General features: G+C 39.1%; 2 protein-coding genes across 4 annotated transcripts; both read right to left on the bottom strand.

Annotated features, from left to right (window-relative positions):
* Positions 1-450: 450 nt before the first annotated feature.
* On the bottom strand, positions 451-11,433 carry LOC140951878 (uncharacterized). The gene is made up of 12 exons (XM_073401247.1): positions 11,185-11,433; positions 9,703-9,894; positions 8,998-9,112; positions 8,537-8,724; positions 7,135-7,353; positions 6,204-6,374; positions 5,016-5,195; positions 4,527-4,676; positions 3,852-4,108; positions 2,506-2,587; positions 1,634-1,779; positions 451-1,029 (listed from the first exon to the last, which is right to left on the bottom strand). The coding sequence occupies exons 1-12, from the start codon at positions 11,339-11,341 to the stop codon at positions 883-885; spliced, it is 2,004 nt and encodes a 667-aa protein (XP_073257348.1). The 5' UTR covers positions 11,342-11,433; the 3' UTR covers positions 451-882.
* A 3,358-nt stretch (positions 11,434-14,791) lies between these two features.
* On the bottom strand, positions 14,792-24,333 carry LOC140951882 (uncharacterized). 3 transcript variants are annotated; one of them, XM_073401250.1, is made up of 11 exons: positions 24,199-24,333; positions 23,471-23,545; positions 22,416-22,487; positions 21,877-21,891; positions 20,806-20,904; positions 20,435-20,530; positions 19,192-19,446; positions 17,948-18,007; positions 17,053-17,295; positions 16,289-16,433; positions 14,792-15,346 (listed from the first exon to the last, which is right to left on the bottom strand). In XM_073401250.1, the coding sequence occupies exons 1-10, from the start codon at positions 24,220-24,222 to the stop codon at positions 16,293-16,295; spliced, it is 1,080 nt and encodes a 359-aa protein (XP_073257351.1). In that variant the 5' UTR covers positions 24,223-24,333; the 3' UTR covers positions 14,792-15,346; positions 16,289-16,292. The 3 variants fall into 3 exon arrangements, with proteins under 3 accessions (XP_073257351.1, XP_073257352.1, XP_073257354.1); XM_073401251.1 differs by having other exon boundaries at positions 17,053-17,292; XM_073401253.1 differs by lacking the exon at positions 21,877-21,891.
* Between the last annotated feature and the right edge of the window lie 13 nt (positions 24,334-24,346).

Here is a 24,346-nt window from a genome sequence, read left to right as displayed (position 1 = left end):
CCAGTTTAACTGTACAAGTTGCTAGCCTAAGGCTTGATTTCCACTGTCGCGTAATTTTTACGTGCGTATGTGGGTAAAATTTACGTTCGCAAATAAAATAGAGGCACTGTATAAAAGGTCGCACGTAAGCGTAAAAAGTAGAACCTCGCTCAACTTCACGTTTAATCTCAACACTTTATATCTTGTCTCTATTTTATTTACGTGACTAAAATTTACGTCTGTTAACGTACGTAACCAAAAACGCGTCAGTGGAAATCAACCTTAAGTAACTTATTTCATTGCGAGAGAGTTTTTAACCCTCATTACCACAAGAATAAGGCAAAGTAGCCTGCGTGGCTGTCGTTCGAAAGGGAGGGCCTCAAGGTGGGAGGGAATAGGCAAAGTGGTCAAATGCAATTCTAAAAAAGCGAGGTGACTGCCACTGAGTGAAAGATAAGAAACAAAGCCTCATTTCAGTTTACCGGTATTTTATTGTTGATTTCTTACTAATAAGCAAATCTTTGGCATATTCATTACTTTCTGTTGCCAAAGGCGCATAACAAAAAGATGAACATACTTCTGTGAGTGACTATCACAAGCAGGAAGAGGACGAAGAATGATGAGAAAGAATACACTTGTCATGCCCATAATCAGTTTAAATTCCTTTAACACTAAAGTAGTTTTTGGAGTAGTTCAGTTAGAGGAGAAACTTTATTTCGCCCCGCTGTGTGCTATATGGAATGCCTGACCCAGGGAATATGCTTGAGAAATATATTGTAATTTTCCTCGCGTGTGCCAGTGGCTTTTTTATAAGAAGCTTTTGAGTGACATAATAAGAGGGAGCATTTCCAAGGTATTTTCTCTTCACTTTTCATCCCCTATGACCTCTGTGAGTAGTAAACTCTATGGAAGGATCCTATAAACCGCGTTAACATTCGGTCCTCCGACTCCAAACGGGCATTGGGATTTATCAACTGCACCAAAGCGATTATAATGAACCTTGGATGTTTCGCCGCTCCAGCACTCGCCGTAAAACTGTATTGCAAATATCTAAGGAACCGAACGAGAATAAAAAAAATTATTAGTTACGTTATAAATTTTCGTCTTCGTTCGTTCTTCACTATGGTTCAACCCAGGAGGAACAATTTGGCTGAAAAATATGACGAAATGTGTTTTGTCCAACCACACCAATCATCAAATACCTACGCTCTTGGTTAAAATGAGACCAGTGACAAGGGAAATTAGCAAACAACGAGCTTCTGGACTAATCCGGGGCTTCTCTTTCAGAGTGCATTTTCATTTTCGCACATTTTTCCCCCGCCGCCATTGTTTTCTAAAACTTCTCCTTATGGTGTAAATCGATTGAAAAATAATTGGTAATAATTCATTAATGCGTGGTTCGAAACTTTATAAGAGACTCCCACACTTTTTTCAGTCAAATAGAGGCCTTTAATCCCCTTTGATTTTGCTGCTCTCAAAGCCGTTCACAGGTGTCCACGTTTACTATCAATCACACTCATATTCATGCATGATTAAACACTTATTTGAGCGATCGTATTCAGCCTACCTACTCAATTCATTAAATAACTAATCATGATAATTTCTGATGTAGCTGAATTTTGGACAGAGTCCACTAGCATTATAAGTGACTTACTTTGTAGTTTCTCTGTTTGGATAGCAAGGCACATTTCTGAACAGTTTTCTCAAGGTGATACCAATCTATTTCAGATCGAAGATTTTTCACAACCAGCGGAAACGTTCTGCTTTGGGGGTTATCTTTATAGCAGCCTATTTCTTCCACTGTTAAAATACATGCAATACATCACTTAAAAGATGTGGGAAACTATATCATCACAACACGACAGAAATGCTACAATGCACTCCCTTGAATTGTTTTATTAATTGTTAAAGAAAATATCTCTTAACTCTCTTACTCCTTGCTTTAGGTATGGAGAAAATTAATGTAGTTGTAACCTTGAGTTTGTGAACGAAATCCTATGTTGTGACCATTCAAATGACACCTCTCCAGCAGTACTTTTATTTAGCATACAGTTCTATTCTTTGCTATGGTGTGAGCACTAAAATAAAACCTTTTCAGTAGCACTTTCATAAGGTTTTACTTATTTAGCATAAATTCAATTATAGCTTAAGAAGGGCCGCCAGCAAGACCAGACGGTGCAAGATCAGAGAAATGGAAGGATTGGCAACGGTTCAACATCATATCGACAGAGAATGAAATAGTTCGGTGTTGACGAGTTTGAATACCAACCAGCTGGCAAAGCAAGCACACAGCACAAGACGGTGTCCGCATATAAAACAAGAGGAAGTCCACGTAAGACCTGAAATCGTGGGTTAAGGGCTTCAAAGAAAGCCTAGGGGCACACAACATCCCCATCGTCACAACAACGTCTTTTATGACAATACTCCCTCAGACTCGTGGCTGATCGAAAGCATTAACGCCCTATCACACCTCCGTTCGAACGGATAGATAACGTAAAGTAAAGTAAAGTTATGATGGAGACTTACTGCACGGTCCGTCCGTAAAACTGATGTCATCAAGTCCAATGTCTCCTCGGAAACTCGCGCCTCTTATAGCTTCAATCTCAACCTACGCGAAAATATTTCTTTCAGCATAGTTTTTTTACAGATCAGGAAGATGGGAAGATGTCTCCCACTGGTAATTTAAACGCGTTGTTATACACTAAACTAAAATCAGCGCAATTTTGTAACCAAACTGAGACCTCAGAGTGTTAAAAGCATAATCCTAGTTCACTTAAGCTTTATTATCAAAGCGAGGCCAGGTGAACAACCATTCGTATGAAAATGAAAAGATTCTTATATCAATGGTTGTATACCAGGCTTTGATAAAAAGACTCATTGGAACTCGGGTAATGACTACTTCTACTGTTATCTGCCAAGAGGAATGTTGTTTAATTGCCTATTTCGTTTCGACTGCATGACCAAGCCTTGGCGACACACGGTTAACACACGAGTTCGAATACCTCACAAGACACACAGTTTACACAAAGACGATTCGTTACTACGCGGTACAACTGAAGAAAGCCGTCTAACTTTCAAGGAAACATTGTCGCAAAGCATGTTTTATGGTCACTATTGAACCCAACTTGTACTCATTACAATCTTCCAGTCGTAATTAGTCTCGCTTGCGTAAGCAGCGAGACTCATAATCTGCAAGCGGTTTTTCTTCGTATTTAGAACACTAAAGAGGCGTTGGGGACCCAGGCGTTCCTAGCGGAGACCGTGGAAACTGGGAATAAGAATCGTTGCGTAACCGAAGCCACGCATGTTTTGCGAAGAAAGCTAAGGAAAGATTAATAAATCCGATTTATAGCTTTTCCGGAACGGGTCGGTCCACGAATTCTATCGCTTGAAAGAGTGGTCGAGAAAAAACTGGTCGGGTGTTGTAAACTTTTATTGTATGCAAATTAGTCTTGTGATGAGCATGCGGTTTAATTTCGGCGATGATTTAAATGACGTGCCAGGTTCTCATCACGACGTAATTTCTCTCGAATTTTCTTGTAATTATACACGCGTATAGCCTGCGACCGCAGACGTAAACACGCGTACTAAATCAGATCAGAAACAAATCGTCGAATACGATATAAAAAGTAAACATCCTGAAGAATACTCGACAGTCGATAAAGTAGGAAGTGAAAAACCTTTAGCGAGTAAATCCTGTTTCGTCTAGAATAACCGCCTCCTCTTTTCTTATCTAATCTCCAAGCAAGCGAGACATAACGCCGATATTAATAGCGTCCTTGTTCATTTTGATTCGCTTGCAGCTCTCTCTCTTTTTTGCGCGCTCACAGCTCCCCCAGAACGTATCATCGGTAAGAACACAATTTCCATACCTTATAATCTAAGCTGCTCGTAATAGAAACTTTTGCTTGCATCCATTGGTTTCCTTGTTTACCAGCCTTTTGCCAAAGTAGGGTCCTTTTGAAATCTTTAGCAAGGGTATACACACTAAGATTTCCAGTTGATGAGCCATACATGTGGTACCAAAAGGACAGGCACCGAGCAGCAGTTGACGGAAATTGATGACTGAGTAACCTAGCCTTATCGCCCTCTTGCGCGGGACTGGAAGCCTCCACATAAAGATAATTGCCTGGGGAAAAAGTAGTCTTTAATTAATATGTCACATTTTCATGATTAAGGATTACAGGAGTTAGGTTTAAGGTCCGGTTTATCATTTTCTTTATCCCTACGAGGTTTCAAGCAATCTGTTCTTTTTGCTTCATCGTTTTGAGCAAACTCCAGTTTACTAAGCATTATCAGAAACCCATGGCATTATAAAATAAGTGCAATAAAAAAAATAAATAAAAAACTACGATTCATACATTATACCCGTAAACTCATAGAAAACGGCAACTAAACTCATTTTCTCCCAACATCCCGCGAGGGTTATTTCGCGAGTAAATCAATAGAAACTCTTAATTAAACTGTGAAGAGGACTAGCCACCCGTTTTCGTCGTTTTCGCATAAAACGGAGGCCCTTTTAATTAGATTAGTGGGTAATTTTTTACCTGCGCCACTTGTGTGGTCAGCGGAAGGCCCCGTGAGGCTGCTGGGTGTCGATCCAGACCCTAATAACCACTTAAAATCTGAACTGCTAGATTGGTCATTTGACCAGTGGCACATTCCATCGGCGAAGTCAAAGTCACAGTCATCAGCGCCTACAGGTAAATAGAGCCATCTTTTGGTCAGTTTAAGAGCAACTTAGCCTGCGAGCAAGCTCTCCTATTTCCGCCCCTCGCTCGCGCGTTCTCGCGAGGCACGCTTCGCTTGCGCAAACAGGAGAGCTTGCTCGCAGGCTAAGAGAAACTAGGAGTAATAACCCCGCTGTTTTATTTTTTAATTAATTTATTTTATTTTGATAAGTTTATGCCGTGAACCTTAGGCCGTAAGAAGACTAAGAAGTTAGTAAGGACCATTTAGTAGATTCGCATTGAACCGCATAATAAAAAATACATGTTGAGTGCAAAGTCGCTCTCAATTTTGTTTTGCTCACTCACCCAAGCCACACCTTCTCAGTATACAAGCCTCTTGTTCTTTATCATCGCCAGGACAGGATTTTCCGGAATTTAGGGGTGGTGGATCATCGCATTTGCGCGTTCTTACTTTTGTTCCACTTCCACATGTCTTGCTGCATGTGGCCCATGATGACCAGCGGCCCCAGTGTCCATCCACGGGCGCTGGAAGAAGAAGGAATGTAATATGAAAAATGACAGGATTCATAAAATTTCGATTCCAGTTACAGATAAACAGGACGACCACACTTGGTACCAAATAGACAGCCATATTTTGGTCTCTAATTATACGAGGTCAGTTGCGAACTTTCGATGATAACTATGTCCCACCCCCTTAATTTCACAATTATCTCTGAATCAGTTTATTACTTTACTCGTACCACTGATCGAACGTTCTACTGCATGTTTTAACAGCAAATAAACCCACATACTGGAAAGAACATGGTAGAAGCTTTGAAATCGGCAGCCTGGGCCAAAAACGTTTGTGAATTACTTGCAAAAGGCTCGGCCTTGGGTGCCGCCTCCAGGCTTTCAGGTGAAATGGATTTATTGCGTCCACAAATCGATGAAAAGTTCGGTCTGTACTGTTTGCAAAATAAATTTAGGTTTCTGTGTATTTGATGTTATAATAAACAATAGCGTTTCACCAGGAAGAACCCAATGTGAAGAACCTTAAAGCATCTTACTTCTGATTTAATAATTAAGCACAGACCGAATACCCTATATGCATGCACTTCTCTACTACAACTCCGAATGGTCCAACGAGAAACCCGTTTTGAACACCTTATTGACTAAAACACGTTATGGAGTCATCTACGATTTTTCCTTCTTCAGCTCCGATTGATCACATTATTTTATACTACTTTCTGCAACAACATTTTGGAAAATGACTGGGTATGACTTGGAATTGCTCTAAGGTACAGAAACAGCATTTAAAATAAAGAAACAGAAGTAAGATATTGCTGATGCACAAAAATGTTTTTAAGTAGTGAATTTCAAGGATTTTTCAAGACCTAATAAAGAAATCAAGAGTACTTTTCAAGGATCTTAACCGAATTCAAGGACTTTCCAAGACAACTACTAAACTTCAAGACCTTTTCAAGATTGTACGAACCATGGGTATCTTTTACACCTTCCACCAGTCAAACCCGCACGCCTCCTCCTCCTACTAACCGTAACATTCTTGGTGGGGACAAACCCGTTCTTCTGTCTGTATCCCGTTACTGTGCCCAGGACAGTGGACATCTTTGTTTGTGGACGTGCAGTAACGTTGACGGTACTTTTTACAATTGGCACCACAGGGTCCAAACTCTGACCACCTGCTCCATCCGGGACCATTCGCACCTGTTACATCAAAAACCATCAAACAATCAAACCAAAGAAGAACTAAAAAGGGCCACTGATGCAAGATGCATTGAGAAAATTTAACAGATGGTGGCTTACGAAGTTTACAGGAACCCATTTCTCGAATGTCTCGATATTATTTTGGGCCCAGAAAGCTATCTTACCGGCAAGCAGCTATAATACTGATTATTACAAGACCGCAAATGCTCGAATTAGCGCCCTCCCTCAGACAAGCGCTACAACATGAGGCTTGAAATATTATAAAGAAAGCTTAATCAGTGGCGTTTTGAAGCCCTTTTCTCTTTTTATATGTCTTGACGCTCACAAATTTGTATTGCTTAGTGTTTAACCTGAAAAGGTGGATTTGACCGAAAATGCGGGCAAAACCACTTGGCCCGAGAATGCAAAAATTCATTTTCCGGGTGATGTGCGTCGCTCAAAACGTCTTTGCTTTAGCTTCCTCGCATTTAGCTCCTCCCTTTTAATCAACGCCCCTCAACCCTCCCCCAAGAAAGAAAAGCCACTGAAAATACGCTGGTACAGAAGAAGAAAAGGATTTCAATAACACAACCTTGGAGGACACAGGTTTTTGAGACCGACATTTCTGTTTCTTCTACATAGTTCTAGTTTACTATTACAGTTTGTTTTGGTATACGTTCTGCCCCCCTTTCACAGACCACTGATCTAACTGTTTTCGGTTTGTTAGTAGAGGCCATTTTAGTAATCAATACTTTCTATTATTACAGACCACTCCACTTACTGCTGCATTCGTAGAGTGAGTTGATTTCCTGTATATCCAGTTGGGTAAATCCATTTCTCTGGCCAAGCGATCTTGCGGAGTCTTTGATAGATCTCAGAGTAGCTTCGCCATTCTTAGAGAAGCTGTCCATACCATAATGCATAATACTGTCGTAGTCGTAAGGCACGTTGAGGGTGTCTATCCTGCCTCGGTCGTATTTGTTGAAGTTGTGTGACTGGCCTGGAGTAGAGAAATACTATGAAAACAGATCTTTCACTTCTATTTTAACGTAGCTGGAAAGCCTACGCGACGAGAATGCATGTGTAGCAATATGTGGGTAATTTAAGAAAATAATATTGCCAAACAAGGCCATGAAGTAACTCATCTGTCATTAAATCGTTTATACCATTCCTTGGTACTCATCTGACAACCGTGAAATTATGACCAAATTACACAGGATTTACAGCCACCCTCATGCCCTTGTTAACTACAATCCTCGTCACATTAAGTTGGGACACCCCTTTCCGTACCCATATATTCCGACAAAAAGTTGCCCGCCTTTTTTGCTTCTGACATGCCATCTCGCAAAAACCAACATTGAGGGGGCAGACAATACCACTACTGTCCCAGCTAATGTGACGAGTATTGTAGGCTGAAGGCCTTAAAATCGGACGACGTTTTAGCTATCAAAATAGCTGTATATCGTATTACATCATCAACATTAGCAATTCTAGGGGCGCTGTCTTCACTCAACCCCAATTTATGGTTCTAAGATACCATGGGCTAGCTTGAAAACAGCTGACATTTCGCGACGTCACTCTTGGTTTCCCCACGAAATGACGTCTGAGAAAAGAGCGCAGAAATTCCATGCTGATGACGCGTCACTATCTAGATCTGGGTAGAGCTTATGATTGGTTGAAGCAAATTTCCCCCACGCGGCAGGACCAATCAGAAGCACTATCCAGATCTGGGAAGTGACGTGTCATCAGCAAGGAATTTCGGCGCTCGTTTCTCAGACGTCATTTCGCGGGTAAACCAGTGGTGGCATCGTGTTATGCCGGATGTTTTTCAGGCTAACCATGGGCCGAACGTCGATAATTTTTAAAGTAGTCAGGTGGTTTTTGTAAACCGACGGGCATACACATCGTCTCCTCTTGTCTTTCGGAATCCGCTTTTCGTAACTGTATTTTGATTGCTCGTTTCAACTCTTTTAAGGATCATGGCAGTTATGCACACTGCATCAAAAAATCAGGCCTTCATCGGGATTCAGCGGGAAACCGTGGAGAATCTCATTAGCGATGCTTTAATCTAACCAACTGACATAAAAAGTCACTGCCATTGAGTGCAAGTCAATAACATACATTCAGTCCACCACCAAACCTTCACTCTAACTCTATTTACTGTTGAGATTATATTGGCGTACCGTCCAGTATGTTCTCCCAGAGTACTTCTACATAAAGGTTTCTGTCTGGTCGTGATTGCTCATGCCAGAAGCCAATTGCGTGCATTATTTCATGCATGACGGTTCCTCTGTGATTACAACCGCTGCCCAGTGAAACCTGTTGCCCGTAGTCATACCTCCAATACTTTTTCCCAACACTAGACCAGCACCTGAATAAAACAAATTAAACAAGAATGATACTCAGCGATTGTAAAAATATGTACATCAGAGGTGCCAGACTATGTTCGATCTATATGCAAATGTGTATTCAGACAGGAGTAAAAGAAACCATCTTATTGGTTGCCTGGAGTTTTTGTAAATATTAACCCCTCGGGAGAAAACACTCGTATATCAGTCGTAAGCAAAGCTTTCCGTTCGAAGTTTTGCAGCTGTCATCCAACAGAACATGGATCACGCCCAAGATTTTAAGATAGAAAACTTACCCAGATTTAAAAACAAACAGAAGCCAGTTTGGCTGATTCGTTCTCTCGACAAACTTTAGACAGGTATGTTTGTGAAACTCTGCAATAGCTTCCTTGACGCTGGATATATAATCAGCTGCACGAAAACAAACAAACACAAAAAGATTTAAGTCATTTCAAGGTTAGGCAGATATGCTCTAAATGAAATTGTTAAATAACGTCGCCCGGCGTACTTTTATAAGGTATAAACGCAAATACCCAGATTAAAAATCAAATCCCCTTCCATTCCGTTTGGGCAGAAGGAGGACTCACATGTGTGCCACTTGCAGTGCCGTGTGAGTTGAGGTGATGCAATGTTTTTCAATCTCTTTACACCCCTCCGGCTGATTTGGATATACTTTCTAGCGGTTCCTTCTCTCACAACCTTGGATGCAAAACCCCTTAAATCCCGAATGTCACGATCAATCGATAAATCACTCAGCTCCGTGTTTGAAGAGAGTAAGGGATGCTATCCTGCGAGCAAGCTTTCACGGGGCTCCCAGGGGTACGGCCGGGCTGGCAGGCTAAAGGGACGCAATCCTCAATGAAAGAGGAACCCAGAGCTAACAGGCCTTTTTTTGGTGTACACCACTACCACCACCACCACCAAAAAACACTCACCCGTGAGGTAATTAGAGCATGCACTTTCCCTTCGATGTTTAATACCGTGTGATAAGCTGTTCTCACCTGGAAGTCCTGGATCAAACTTGTAAGGTACTATCTTATCATGCCAGAGAATCCGTCTGTTACGATCAGCATTCCTCTTGCGTCGACTCGGTTCCAGGTCTCCGTCAACATCTCCCTCCTCACGGGTATCCACAAACTTCGGGTCAAATGGAGACAGAACGATATCGCCCTCAAATAAGGATTTGGCGACAGCTGATGAAATAAGTATACATAACGTATTCAGTAAACGATACGTGCCAGATGAAATGAATGAAACATTGCATTGGCACGATGTTTATTGTGAAGACTTTTACCGTACGTTCAATCGCTTTTCTTTGCAAAGCGTTCACGACAAATGGTGATACTCAAAGTGTATGGAGAATATGAATGCATTACTGCGCCTTCCCAGGGACCGCGGAGGGGGAGGGGCTGGTAGGGCCGCGGCCCCACCACTTTTTTGCGCCCCCACCCCCACTTTTTGCGCTAAAGGACAAATAATTAAATTTTAAAAAAAAGACTTGAAACAAGTTTTTTCCGTCCATATTCCGCTATATTCTCTGTATTTTCTTTAATTTCAAAGGCCAGGCATTTTGTGGGATTCCTGTGCTTTAATTTTCGCAGTAATTGTGCCCTTGGGCCGACTTGCCCCTTGATTAAACACCATGCCTTGGCCACCCCTTCGCTTCGTTCGGCAGCGTGTCTTGTACTTCCAGCTCCTGCAGAGTTTTTTATCAGTTTTATCAGACGAAATGAAGAGAATTACTAGCTTTTTCAAGCCAAACGAAGGTGAGTAGTTGTTTTGAGTTGATAAAAGTTTTATATTTTTTCTTTCTCCTTTCGAATCAATGAAATATTCGATGGCAAGAAGAATTACATTACTTGAACAGTGAAGGGCCATAGTCAGAAATTTTTCAGATCACGTCAGTGTAGTATTTTCTATACTAAAATTGTAATCCCGTCTTTTCTTGCATTGAATCTGATTTGACCGAGTATGTTGGTCGTTTATTAGAGTTATCTGGGACTTCGTCAAAGTCTGTAAGCTGTGTAGAAAAGACGACAACTACTTGCATTGAAAATGATGAGTTTGAGTTTGACCAGTAAACATACAAATACTATGATTTTATTCCTTTTATTCCTTTTTTCGATTTTCAATATGAAAAAAAATATTTTCAATTGTCAGCCCTCCCACTTTTCACCTTGCTCCGCGGTCCCTGCTTCCAGAACAAATCGCAACTCACCACAAGAGCGCACATATCAGTGTAACTAAACTCTGCCATCACACTTCGTAAAATTACAAGTTCGGTTTTACAACAATGAGAAAAAAAAAAAAGATTTCGACCTCACAAAAAAATAAATAAAAATAAGTAAATTTGCAGCGATATATATGGTTAACTGTTATCCCTTTCCTTGCCCTCACCACTGTAAACACAGATATAATGAGCTGGTTCTAAAAACGGTCAGTGTAAACATTGTCAGGTCCTAATCAGGTACGGTCATACAAACCCTTGTTAGCTTTGGCGATATGATTCGATATTTCTTCGTCCTCATCTGAAGAGTCGTCTCTTTCTAAGAAAAAAAAAAGTCGTTTTACCATTTGACTTTTGAAGAACATTTGATTAAAATGTTTGACATAAAGAACGCAAACAAACAATAGCAGCATTACAGAATTTCGAGAAGTATTGGCAGTAAAAAGGCTGACTATGATCGATGAAATCGAAACCTTTTTAAAAATATTACTTTGGAAATGTTTCAAAAAACGGCGCGTGCTTAGTTTTTAAAGGCGTCACAGATATTGCAGTTTCGAGCAGCAGGAAAATTTTTACAAACGTTTTGGTATTGTTTCTGCCGATATACGTTTTTATTTTCCAACTCTTCGTGCAAATCATGCAAATTGTTGTATATTGAAGAAATAGCGACATTTTCGGCGATAAATCAGAACCTCGAAAGAATTTTAAAAAGCCAGAGCAAGAGGGTTGCACAAGTCGAGGATTATTATAGCGTTGCGTTTCTGGAAACGTAACCAAAGAAAAAGCACCACTACATTCTAACCTTAATTCCATACAAAAAAAATTAGTAACTGTTTTAAAACTCACCTTTGTGCCAAGATTTTACAGGAATCGCAAAGCTCTTCAGGGTAAACCCCAAAACCAGACAAAGTGCAATGACACCTTTCACTGCAGCCATTTTATTTAGCCGATCGCAATCAAGCAACCATCGACTCGTGACGAATATCACTGAAGTTGTTCCTTCACTTTCCTTTCGACGTAAAACCACTCTTGGCTTCCTTCTACTTTTATTTCATCGATGGAATATCTCAGATGTTATTTTCCCATGCTAATAACACGGAGTTGTAAAGCGAAGGTGGTTGTGTTTCCTCGCACTTGCGGTAACCTTGATATGATTGGACCAATCTAACTTAAGAAAATTATTACATATTACATCTTATTTCCAAACGGAACACAAACCTACGTATGAAATCGCTACAGCGGAGAGGGAGGAAAAGAGTAAACGAAAGTTGTATCAAATTTCACTGATCGCTTTAGTGTAAAATTTTCACTGAAGAATACACTGTACATTATATTTCAGCGTATTTTGGAAGAATAAGACGAGAATAATCAAACCTTTGTTTGAACTAAAATGTCCAACCATTAATATTTAGACAGACGTTTTCTTGTAAAAAACTAATACCTAACACGTTTTATTAAAGTCAGTTACAGCAGGGTAAACCTACTTCAGTCAATTTCGGGAGTTAGTCCAAGGGAAATGAACTTAAGTGGTATTTGGCCATGCACTTTCCTTTGAATCCTATAAAGAAGTTTCCATTTCCGCCCTTTCAAAGCTTAATAAAACACATTAACAATGGGCTTATTTTAACCTGGAACGGCAAGTAACGGCCGGGAAAAGGAACATTGAGAAATAGTGTGAAAAGTAGATTGATTCAACAAACATCACGTTTTCTGTAGCCTGGCAACTTCATACGCAGAAAATTATTTGTAACTGATTTTAATTCTCGCCAAAGGGAATAAAGAAAATAGAGAGACAAAATTCATTGTAGTAATTTTGGGGGGCAGTAAATTTTCTCGGTTACGAGTTACTAACTTTGTCCTCTGGACCTGTAAGTTTACTCAGATTGAATTTTTCCTGTTTAACATTTTTTATTCCCACAGAAAAAAAAAATCCGACAAACATTCCCAATTTCATTTTGAAAAATGCTGGCAAACAAAAAGTACCATGGTTTCATACGAATGGGCAGCCTATACGATTTCAACCACAGACTAAAAAAAATAGAATTGAACTACATACTAAAATAACAATAATAAAAAAACCATGCGAAAGTACTGCATAGAAGGTTTCATTTAAATGGTCACACTATAGAATTTCATCTTCATCAACAGACTCAAAAGTAAGAACTGCACACTAACTAAATAGCACCATGTAAAAGTACTGCTAGCTGAAGAGGTTTCATTTGAATGGTCACACCATAGTTTGTCGTCCACAGACGGTTAGAACTACTCACTAACTAAAGACAGGGGCACCCAACGAGAAGATAGTTCAAAACCACTTAATAGCATTGTTAAACGTATTTTAGTATTTAAACGGTAGATATAGGCATATTTTTATCCCTTAGAAATTTTTCATCTGTTCGGATCTCCTAGCTGAAAGTCTAGTGATCCGAAAACTATAGGGATCAAAACTTACCTTTTCGAAAATTTCAGTTACGAAAAAGGCTCCCAAAAATTCTAGATGACCTTTTAAGGGTAAAAATCCGTTAAAAATGGGCAATTATAACATTTTTCAGATGTTCGAAAATCCTAGGAGAGGCAGGCAAGTAAGAAATTTTACAACAAATGTCCCAAAATTCTACAACAGATCGCAAATCCCCTTCCGAACAGATATTTTCCGAAAATTGTCGTTGGGTGCCACTGTAAAGAGGACCTTGTGAAAGTACTGCTGAAGAGGTTATATTTGAATGGTCACATAAGAGGATCTCGTCCACAGACTGACTAGTTACAACCACCTTGCTATCAAGTGATAGGGTATCAGAAAGAAAACAGATAAATGTCGTTGTGATCTCTGAGTAAGCATTTGTATTTAGTAGGTTTTAATTTACGGGACATTTTTTCCATTTCATCCATCTTTGAGTAACGCAGTTAGCTAGACCCAGTTAGGTTGTTCTAAATCTTGAGCCTTTGGACAGATGAAATAAAACGTGTTTTTTTTTTTTCTTAAAAAGAAAAATTGTAACACCGTTAGAGGGCTAGTTGAATTTTTTTCATGAAAGCGCTCTAACTGTTCGAGTAAAGGGGCCTAACAAGGACGAAGGGCTTATCACGATTTCTGTAGCTTTAAGCCCTATATGAGTTTAAATACTCCACCCCCCCCCCCCCCCCCGAACGGGATGCTTCCCTATTGCTGGGTTACCCCCAGGGAGTATGTCGCTGGTACCCTCAAATAAACATTAGTGAAGAAAGGCGAAGTGGAGCAAAGTGCCATGTCCAGGAAACAACATGCAAGACGCTAAGACTCGAACCCGGACCTAGCGATCTAAGTTTGTCCCGCTATGGAAACCGCTCTTCCACAACTCGCGTAAGAAAACTGAGGAACCAGCGTAGAAATTCCATATTGATGATGCGTCACTACCCAGATCTGGGTAGCGCTTGTCAAATTTTCAACCAGTCAGAAGCACAACCCAAATCTGGGTAACCAGGTGAGCTTTCGCGCGAAAACTTCATATCTTCACATGTGAAAATAATATGTTATCTTCACATGTGAACCTTTGCTACGGCTACACTATAAATCGCGCCTTTCACACCAAAAAACTATTAAAGTGAAATGGTTTGGTATTTCATTGGTGTTTATATAATAAATAGAACATTACATGGCCGTTTGGAGATACGAAATTTCTCTTCCCGTGTTAAAAAAATAATTTAATTTTTCAACAAGAGAAGAGAAATTTCTTATCTCCAAGCGGCCATGTAATATCCTCTGTTTATCCTAGCAAATTATAGTTATAACCCAGGTGGGCTTACTCTTCTTCGTTCATAGTTCTCCCCGTTTTATCGTCCCCACCACCACGCCATGGCTAATTCAGAAAGTCAATCCACTACCGTTGTTTTAAGTTAGCAAGTTTAAATCTTTATTACTATAATCCTTTTCATTTAAACACTACACTGCAAGAGATACATAACCTTTTGATTTGTAGAAAACAGGAACAGAAGTGCAATCAGTGGAGGAGTTATTCACTTGGTATACTGTGCGAGGTGGTTTCTAGTAGCTTTCTACTGGGTGCATGAAATCAAAAGTTGTGACAGGTACCTTGCTAAGAGACCTTTAGATTCGAGGAAAAGGATGAGATTTAAAGATTTTTCTTCGCGTACTCTCAAGAAATCGACAGCCCGGATTGCCTCATCCACGTTATTGTTTACATCCATCCCCATTCATCCTGAGTAATTAGATTACCCAGTTTAATGGGGTAAAATGCTAAATGCGTATAAAACAATGTTCGGCGGCAGAACTCGCAGCAAAAATAAATTACTCCATGCGTTTGGTTTCTGCAGCAGCCAAACTTGGCGAGTAGGTATCGTTGCGTTGTTGTATATAGGAGCAAATTTGTATGATAAAGTATACTTTTAAATATCTTCCATTCGGGCCCACAATCTGGACACTGAAATAAAGAGAAAAAAACTTTAGTCTAGTGGCGACTTTTTGGACAAAGCAGCGAAATTCACTATATGCCGTGGATTTCGTTTCGAATTAAGTTTCATTGGTTCGAAACGTTTGATTTCTTCAAAAAACGTTGGTAACTGAATTTACTCAAAAAAATTTCGTTTGTGTTCGATTTTTGATCGCAATAAAACGGGCTGGTGATAGACAAACAGGATTTACTTGCCGCGAATTCATTGATTAGAAGTATAGTTCTTTACATTAAACTTGAGACTAAAGGCATTCGTGGTAATATGTAAAAACAAAATTAACTTTTTGCGAATTAGAAAAAAGAACTCATCTAAGTACAAAGCAGTTTTAGGGTTAGAACTTGACGCCCAAGCCCCGAATGAAAGCATCACCGAGACTCAGTATGCAGTGATCGCATTTTTTACTGGAACACTCTTTATAGCGTGGTTTATTACCAAAGAGCAGCGCATAATAGAGCCGTATTACAATGCTGTTCTCCTAAGTGGGATCAATTGCGACCCACTATGAAAATCCTTACAAAATAACACACTGAGAGTAAATGGTGACAGCCCAAATAACATAATCTAACATTAGATGCGAGGCAACCGACAGGACAGAACCTACATTTTTTTGTGTAATGCGTCTTCTAAATACGAGATGTACATGACAGGCCGTATACAGCGGGTGAATGGCAGACTTACAGAGGCTATTGATGTGATTAACCCTTTAAGTCCCAATAGTGATCAACATCAATTTTCTCCTGACCATATCCATACATTGGCAAGAGATTGGGTTATGAGAATTAATAAAATGACCACCTAAGGGAAAATGCCTGGATCAATTATCAAATTCTCTCAACTCATCCATGAAGGAAATGTATGGAGATCGGAATTTGTATGTGGATATTGGGGCTTAAAGGTTAAAAACAGTGTACCTGTCTATTGTTGTTGTGGTGGTTCATTAGCAGCAAGTGTTGCTTGTTCCTGGGCGCTGCCTTGCTGTTGTATAAAGGTTCCTTGAGGAGCAGCAACTGCTACTGCTGTCACTCCTGTGTGAGGATGTTGCTGAATTTGATAAATCTTTGGATGGTAAAAAAGAAAAAAATATATAATTTAATTTGATTTTACAGCTGTTCGAACCTAAAATAGGCATTTCCAAGTTCCAAAATAATACCCTCACTTTGAAAACGAAGCAAAGTGCAAAACCTTTCTTGTGAAAATGAGTTTTATTTGCATGAGTATAAAATTTCATTTCCATATCAATAGCTTCGCACTTAGCCTTGCTTTGAGGTAGAGGCTTAAAGCAACTCAGAAATGGACTTCCTTCCTTTTGTAGCAGTTGCTCTTGTTTAATTTTTAAAACATTGTGCATTATTCCTAGAGATGAACTGGAGAGGATCAACCATTTCACAAAAGGAATGATGGTTTCTGTACATGACTGTATATGCCCCGACCCAGCACCCCCCAGACTGCAAAAAAGACATTCTTTGGTTTCTCTCACCTACCCTCCCTGTACTTTGGAACATGAATATCTAGGCCCCTTTTTATCTGGTTTGACAAAGACTTCCCCATCAGCTTTTCTCACAGTGCATGCTTGTGCCCACTGAAAAAAGAGTGGCTTAAAGAGTTTTCAATTTAAACCCATGCCCCTTCCCACAAAAGGTGGACTCTGTTAAATTACACAATGTAATCTTGTTACCTGTCCTCCAGAAGTAAATGTGAATTCCGTAGGTTGTGTGTTGGTTTGTTGGGCCTGCTGCTGAGCCTGCTGTTGTGCCTGGTCAGCAGTTGCCTGTGTTGGTTGTTGGGCAGCCTGTGGTTGTTGTGCTGCTTGTTGCTGTCCCTGTTGTTGTGCTTGTGTCTGCTGTTGCTGTTGCTGTTGAAGTTGTTGAATCTGCTGCATGCGGATGTATTGCATTTGAGCAGGGTTAAAATGAATCTGCTAAGAAAATCAAACATTTGTTGCAGTTGAGCTTCAAGTTCCTTGCATTACATGATAATATCATCAGAAAATGCATTTTTGAAGTCACAGAGAACACAGTGAATATACTGTAGTTACATGTAGGCCAAGTATTAATTTTTGGGGGTGTGTCAGAGTGCAAAATATGATAGCTCACGAGGAGTTAGAATAAGCTTTGATCTACCATAAATCATCTATCAAGTCCCCCATCTCTGCCCCCCCTTTTCAGTGAAAGAGAGTTATTAGCCCCCCAACTCTCCTCTCTGTTCCCTCCTTATTCTTCACAACCAAATTAATAAAAGATGGACTGATCTGGTATGGTTTATTCAAATGCTGGGAGTTTGGTTTAGCTTTGATCTTTGGTTGCAAGACCTCTAATATCACGTGCTTGAGCATTTTCACGTTCTAGTTCTTTATAAAGAATTGATACGTGGTCGTTTGAAAAAGCAGTATGGTGCCCAATTTTGGCCATTTTGGTACATTAATTAAGCCCCCCACCCTCTCAAACATGCTTAAAATAAATAAGCCCCCTGGGAGCTTAAAAGAGGATAAACGGTAACTCATTTACTACACTTTGTAATTTATTGTTTCATTTGGTACCATTTTTTCCAAACCCAAAAAATTAGTTACTTACTGGATACTGGACTTCACTTTGCTCTTGTGGCTGATTCTGTATTATTTGGGCCTGGCCAGGCTAAAGCAAAACGAAACAAAACATTAACAGTAATTTGATGTTATAAGCCCACACATTGTACCTTATAAGGGCAAAGATGGGAAAGGAAATTTAATACAGTCGACTCCAATAACTCGAACCTTCAAGGGAAATCGAAAAAATTTCGAGTTATCGGAAGTACAAGTTATCGCAAGCTTAAAGAGAATAGCAAGGAAAAAATCAGTTTTTACTACACAGTCAACATGTTAATCAGATTTAAAAAAATGTGTAGAAATGTTAAGTGAAAATTAAAAGATACTTCTAGATTATAAATCAGAATGTAACGTTACAAAACAAAGCCTAAATAGAGCATGCGTTTTACTGTATTGAGAAGTAAAGCTGTTTCACCTTAGATTTGTGACAAACAACATTAGCCTCCACTAGCAAACTATATGCCCACAACACTTCAATAGGAAATTCAATATTCAATGTTTCGGACTCCAGTAGACTGTTTTTTTCCCGACTTTTTAAGGGCTCAAAACATGGTTTGAGTTATCGAGGGCAAAATTTTAGACTGAGAAATGATCTGAGTTGAAACAAAAACTACTTTGAGTTAGCGGGAGGTTCAAGTTATTGAGGGGTTCGAGTTACTGAGGATAAAATTACAGTAAATGTATCTACGAAATCAAGGGGAAATCGATTTGGGTTCGAGTTAGTGTATGTTTCGAGTTAGCGAGGGTTTGAGTTATTGGGAGTCAACTGTATTTCTTTTGATCACAAAACCTCCCCCTTTTACGTCCAATTCACTCTCTCTCACAATTTTGTTAAAAACTAAAAGCAAGAAAAAGAAAGAAAGTAGCCAGAGAAAATCAGTTTCTGGTATTGCTAGTGATTTGTTTTCCTATCAGAGTACCTACATTGTAAGACTCAAACACATAATAACCATAACATTCACCGGTACACGTTTTAATCAGGCAAATTTCCAGTCCCAGCCCTTTACCCAAACACTTTAATAAAAGGAACATACAGTGTACAACTGGATTTGTGCAATTTTTTTGCCTGATCTCTGGGGGCTTCAAAATGGTTTGAAAAAAAACTTAATAACATTAGAGAAATACAACAATGTAGTTTGGGGCTAAAATATTGCTAGTGTTTCTCCTGCTTTGCCCTCCATAATTCTTTTTTCTCCATAATTTAATAAGAGTTCGTAATGAATACAAACTTACTGCCATAGTAACGATCTGTTGTTGAGGTACACTAGTGATAATGGTCTGTGGCTGGGTGCTGGCTGCTACTTGAGCTTGTTGAACTTGTGTTGTCAGCTGCTGTTGCTGCTGTTGAGGTGGTGCTTGTTGGGCCTGTTGTTGCTGTTGCTGTTGTTGTTGGGCTTGATGTTGTTGCATTGTGACAGCATGATGTTGGGCTAGCTGGAAGTAGTACTGCACTTGATCTGGTGCCACAACAGTCTGCCGTATGGGATCCTAATATAACAACATTGAATAGCACTCATTGGGTGCGTCCACTCTAACAGGCATAACTAAGGCCGTGTTTATACACTTGTCCTAACTAGAAGGGTCACAATCTCAGCTGAGCCAACCTTAGTAAGCCTCTACATGACTAAAAGGTTGACCCCTTTGCCCAAGCCAATAGTACTCATGCATGTTCTGATTGCCTAAAACAGCACTCATGCATGCTCTGGTTGTCTCACCTTGACTAAGTTGACCCGGCTGGGTGAGCAAAAGTGTTTATATGGAGAAAACTTGGCCTGGCTAGGAGGATAACCCTGCTATCACAAAAGGGTGACCTGGCTACTAAGGAGGGTCACCCTTCTAGCTGCACCAACCTTTTTTTTTCACGGTCATGTAATTAATGGTTCGCCACATTTTATAGGGAACTGTACGAAAAGTTGGCTCATCCAGGGTAGCTCACGTAGGCAGGTGACCCTTTTACGCGGGACAACTTTTCGCCAAATAAATGGGGCCTTATTTCTAAACAAGTTTGGGTCTCAACTGTGTTTTGAGCTTGCTATGCCTTAAACACAAGAACAATAGCACTATAATATAATTTCTTAACACGAATCTTTGATGTCAGAGGATAACGGAGCTCTGTCACCAGTAACTATTGACCACTGACTCCATTGAGATTTAACTGTACTTTCAAGAATTTGTACACAAGAATGTTTTTCTTCATTAACTACATAATAAACCACTTGATGGCTAGTTTAGTGGGAAATTGGTTAATTTTTTTGCTTTCCTGCAATCTCATTATTTCCCTTGGGACCAGCCATTAAGTGTCATCTACAATAAAATAAAATAGAAATCCTTCAATATGACAGTCACTGTTACATAGAGAAGAAAAAACAAATGCCTGGTCAATTCCAAGTTTGTTGGTAGTAGGGTGAGGTTCCACTGAACCTTACTGCAGAGACATTTTAAGCAGTTAGATGTCAGTCACACACAGGACACTTACTTGTCGTTTAGGAGGCTTCAGTTCATCTCTTGGAACAATGTCAATGAGAAAATCAAACTGATCAAACTTGGTGATTGCCATGGCAATATCGTTCCTCTGCAAAAACAGACAACAAAAACATTATTTACCTAATTAATTATAACAATGATGTAGATGAAAAAATGAAATAAAAGGGTATGATAACTAAGTTAATGATGATTGCTTGAATGCCGCTGTGTTCTAGCAGAACCCATTGGACCCAGGCAACTAACTTTTTCGTTTGGATGACAAGGAAATCTTAGTTTGAATACAACTTAATATTGGGGCACACTAGACTAAGGCATTTCATTTGCATGTCATAAAGTGCAAATACTTGCATTATTTTGTTTTACCTGTAGAGTTCTTCTCTTGTTATCTTCTGTGTGAATCCAGGCTCTAAGCGACAACTCATTAATGAAGATTTGGGCAGCCTTGGCAAACAAAACTGGAGCCTAAACAGAACAGCAAAATGGTCTGAGTTTACATATCCATTTAAATTTATGGCATATATGACAGGTAAAAAATTCATAAACTCTGAATGTATTTACTTTCAATGCAACTCAGGTATTTTTTGCTTTGCACCAAAAACTAATTTTTTTAATGTCAATGACAAATCTTCAGCATGTTAGAATAGAATCCAGCATTTTACAGGAAATTGTTATACAAAAATACAGTTAAGTTCCTTAAAAACATGACTGTCATGGCAACAGACTTGTTTTCCTTCTGGCTCAGAGACATGATTATGATAATGATGATAATGAATACTATAACACATGCTAATTAATAAAACTTTACTGAGTTTTGCATGATTTTTTTTTCAAAAGTTGCCACTATTCAACTCGGACTTGCGCTTCTTTAATTGTTCCACGCTTCAACACTCGTTACATGAAAGACTCTGTCGCGTTTAGAGGCTCAGTCCTGTGGAATGCAGTGACCAACAACTGTAATGCCCTGACAAAAAACATTCCATATCGTGATCTCAGGCTAAAGCTTAAATCTCAAGTTAATTTTAATGAATTCACCTTTAAGATAACGTCTGCATCCACTTGTAATTTTAGAAAAGATGACTTTGTATACACTTAAATTTATGTTCACAATTTCATATTTGTAAGCACCGCTGATTTAGGTTCAAACGTTTTTTTCTGTATATACCCCTAGTCGTTAGTTTTTTAGTCTACTTAATGATTTGTTAATTGCAAACGACCCCACAAGCTCGTGTAGCTTCAATACTCATCGTTTTAAAATAAAGGCTATCTAGCTACCATACAGACTCACCTTAATGGAAACAAAAAAATAATTTGATCAAAGTTAATTTGAAGACTGCCCTGCAAGCTGAGGTGTTTTGATCGGCTCAACATTGAAAGGACCCCTACTTAAAGGGTACTGTGCATGTATGTGCAAACAAATTTCAGCAGTGATCTTACCTCTGCACTGATCATCTGCAGACAAAAACATAACACTGTCTTGTTAACAATATACAAGTAATTTATTCACTCCCCTACTGTAGATTCACAGATACAGTGTATAATTATGTTATTGTTCAAAATTATAATTCAGGGTAAAATTTTTTAACCTAGGTTGATTCTCTATTTCTAACCTAGGTTGATTCTCTATTTATTCATGAATTAAGGCTAGGAGACAAAGGAAACTGACAATCAACCTAGGTTGAAAATTTTTAAACTGAAATAAAATTTTAACTTGTAACATTGTAAGTTTTTGGTAATTCTAAAGAGAAAAATATCTATAGAGCCTCATTTTAACCCTTTGAAAGAAACTTGGGCAGGCTGAAGCTTAAAATAAACTGTTACTGAACACTGAGCTATCACAACACTTTTTTACTTCCATATTAAGACAAAGCTGGACCACTGTCTTAAAAAAGGCAGGTTTTAAAAATCTGTAGTTAGATTTATTACACATTTTTATAAACAGGGCATTATGAGGAAAACCCTGTATTAAAAATTACCTTTACTTCCTCATCTTGTTTCATTATTTTCTTAATTCTTGCAAGTGGCAGCTCTTGAACCTTAAAATCATTCTGAAAGAAAGAAAAGTGCTCTTTGAATAACAACGATGTGAGAAGGAGAAGGTATCTTCAGCTGGTGCCAACTTCTTATGTACAAAGGAACAAGGATAAAAAGCACTGTGTAATGCCTCCTTCCTGCCAGCTTCATCTGCCCTTAATCACGACAGAATCGACGAATGGTTTTCATTCAACTAATAATCATGTTATCACGCTCCTACCAAAAACATAGCCCCAACCTCGATTACATTACCACAAAAAACCCTCTATCCACTCAATGATTCACTCTGATGAAGCAGCATGCAAACAAAGTCATGTCTGATAGCCCAGGGCTAGTGGATTTTGCTATTGGGCTAGTGTATTCAGTCCTTAACTTGTCCAAGAAGCAAGTAGATTTTTTGGAAATTTAAATTACAGGAAAACTGTAATCAGTTTTGATCATAATCAATATTATTATTTTTTTTTTTTTTTTTTTGGTGGGGGGGTGTGCTAGTTAAAATGACTCTTGGGCTAGTACATGCTAGCTACACTGTACAACTTGCCTGAATGGCAAGCTGTAAAACTGTTTTTTCTTTGCACCCTGGTGAAGGTTTCATAAATGAAAAATCAGCTTCTCAACATGTACCTCCCTACTGCAGCTGATCTACCTAATCCCAACAGCTAAGTTGATAAAACCCAATTTTATTAAACACCTTACTAGTATGGTTGTGTCTTTTAGCAATTTTTAATGCAAGAAATTTTTACCTCTTAATTAAACTGATTTGAACACACACACACAATTGCTGTATGGATTTTGATCTAAAGGTACCAGACACTTAACTGACATGGACCATAAATACTTTGAAAAGTACTCAGCACCAACCTTCAAACAATCACCTCCTCCAACTAATCCATAACTGATAATAAAATTAAAGGGCATCTCTACAAATACATAAAAAACCACCCATGATGCGAGGGATTTCTCATCTGCTGTAAATTTATTTCTAACTGTCACTTACAGTATTCATATTTCTGATCTCTTGCATTTGACGAGGCCAAAATGTGGCGAGAAGTTGTGCCGCCTCAGACTGACCCTAAGAAGTACAATGTAATTTAAGTGGTGAAAATCAAAGGTTATTTTGTAGTCTGAACTGTTCTTAAAAGTTACAATTGTACAAATACAAGACATGTAGAGGGCTATGATTTTGGGGCAGTGATATGATTGTCCCTAAGAATACCACTTGGGAATGTTTAAATTATCCCTAGGTTATTTTAAAAGACCTTCAGTTTTCAACCTATTAATGAATCGAGTTCTTCAAAAATCTGAGTTGTTTTTATGCAGAAACCTAAGCTATGTACACAAGTGATCCAGCTATTATTGGTAACAGGTTGATCTTTTGATCTTGCGATCAGCTGGCGATGGGAAGGCCTGAATAACACACCCATTATTTACAACGCTTTGTACATAATTTGCGGCGTGACAAACCGCTTTGATGTACCAACTGCCTGTATTTAGTTCGACAAAATATTGCCTTGCAAAAAGGAAGAAGAAGGGTGAAATCAACGACGTCAAGTTAACATGGTCAAACACCCTATGAAACGCTTAGGTATTCTGTACAAAGTTTTAGCAAACTGAACATCTGTCGGGACCACTGTGTGATATAAACATTCGAAAAAATAAGCATGCGGCGAAGCTAAACTGCAAAATTAAACTTATTGTCTGAAAGGTCTAATTCCAAACACTTACTGATGGCGCATATACTTCTCCCATATTTGACTATTGTCTCAAGGCAGGAAATAACCAGAGGAATTGCCACAGAATCCTTGAATCGTTCAGAAGAGACACAAAGTATTAGACTTGTATTGTCAAAATGGCGTCCCTCTCTATTCTCGCC

This window comes from Porites lutea, chromosome 11, assembly GCF_958299795.1.
Source record: "Porites lutea chromosome 11, jaPorLute2.1, whole genome shotgun sequence".
NCBI classification, from domain to species: domain Eukaryota; kingdom Metazoa; phylum Cnidaria; class Anthozoa; order Scleractinia; family Poritidae; genus Porites; species Porites lutea.
This window is presented reverse-complemented; position numbering and strand designations above follow the sequence as displayed.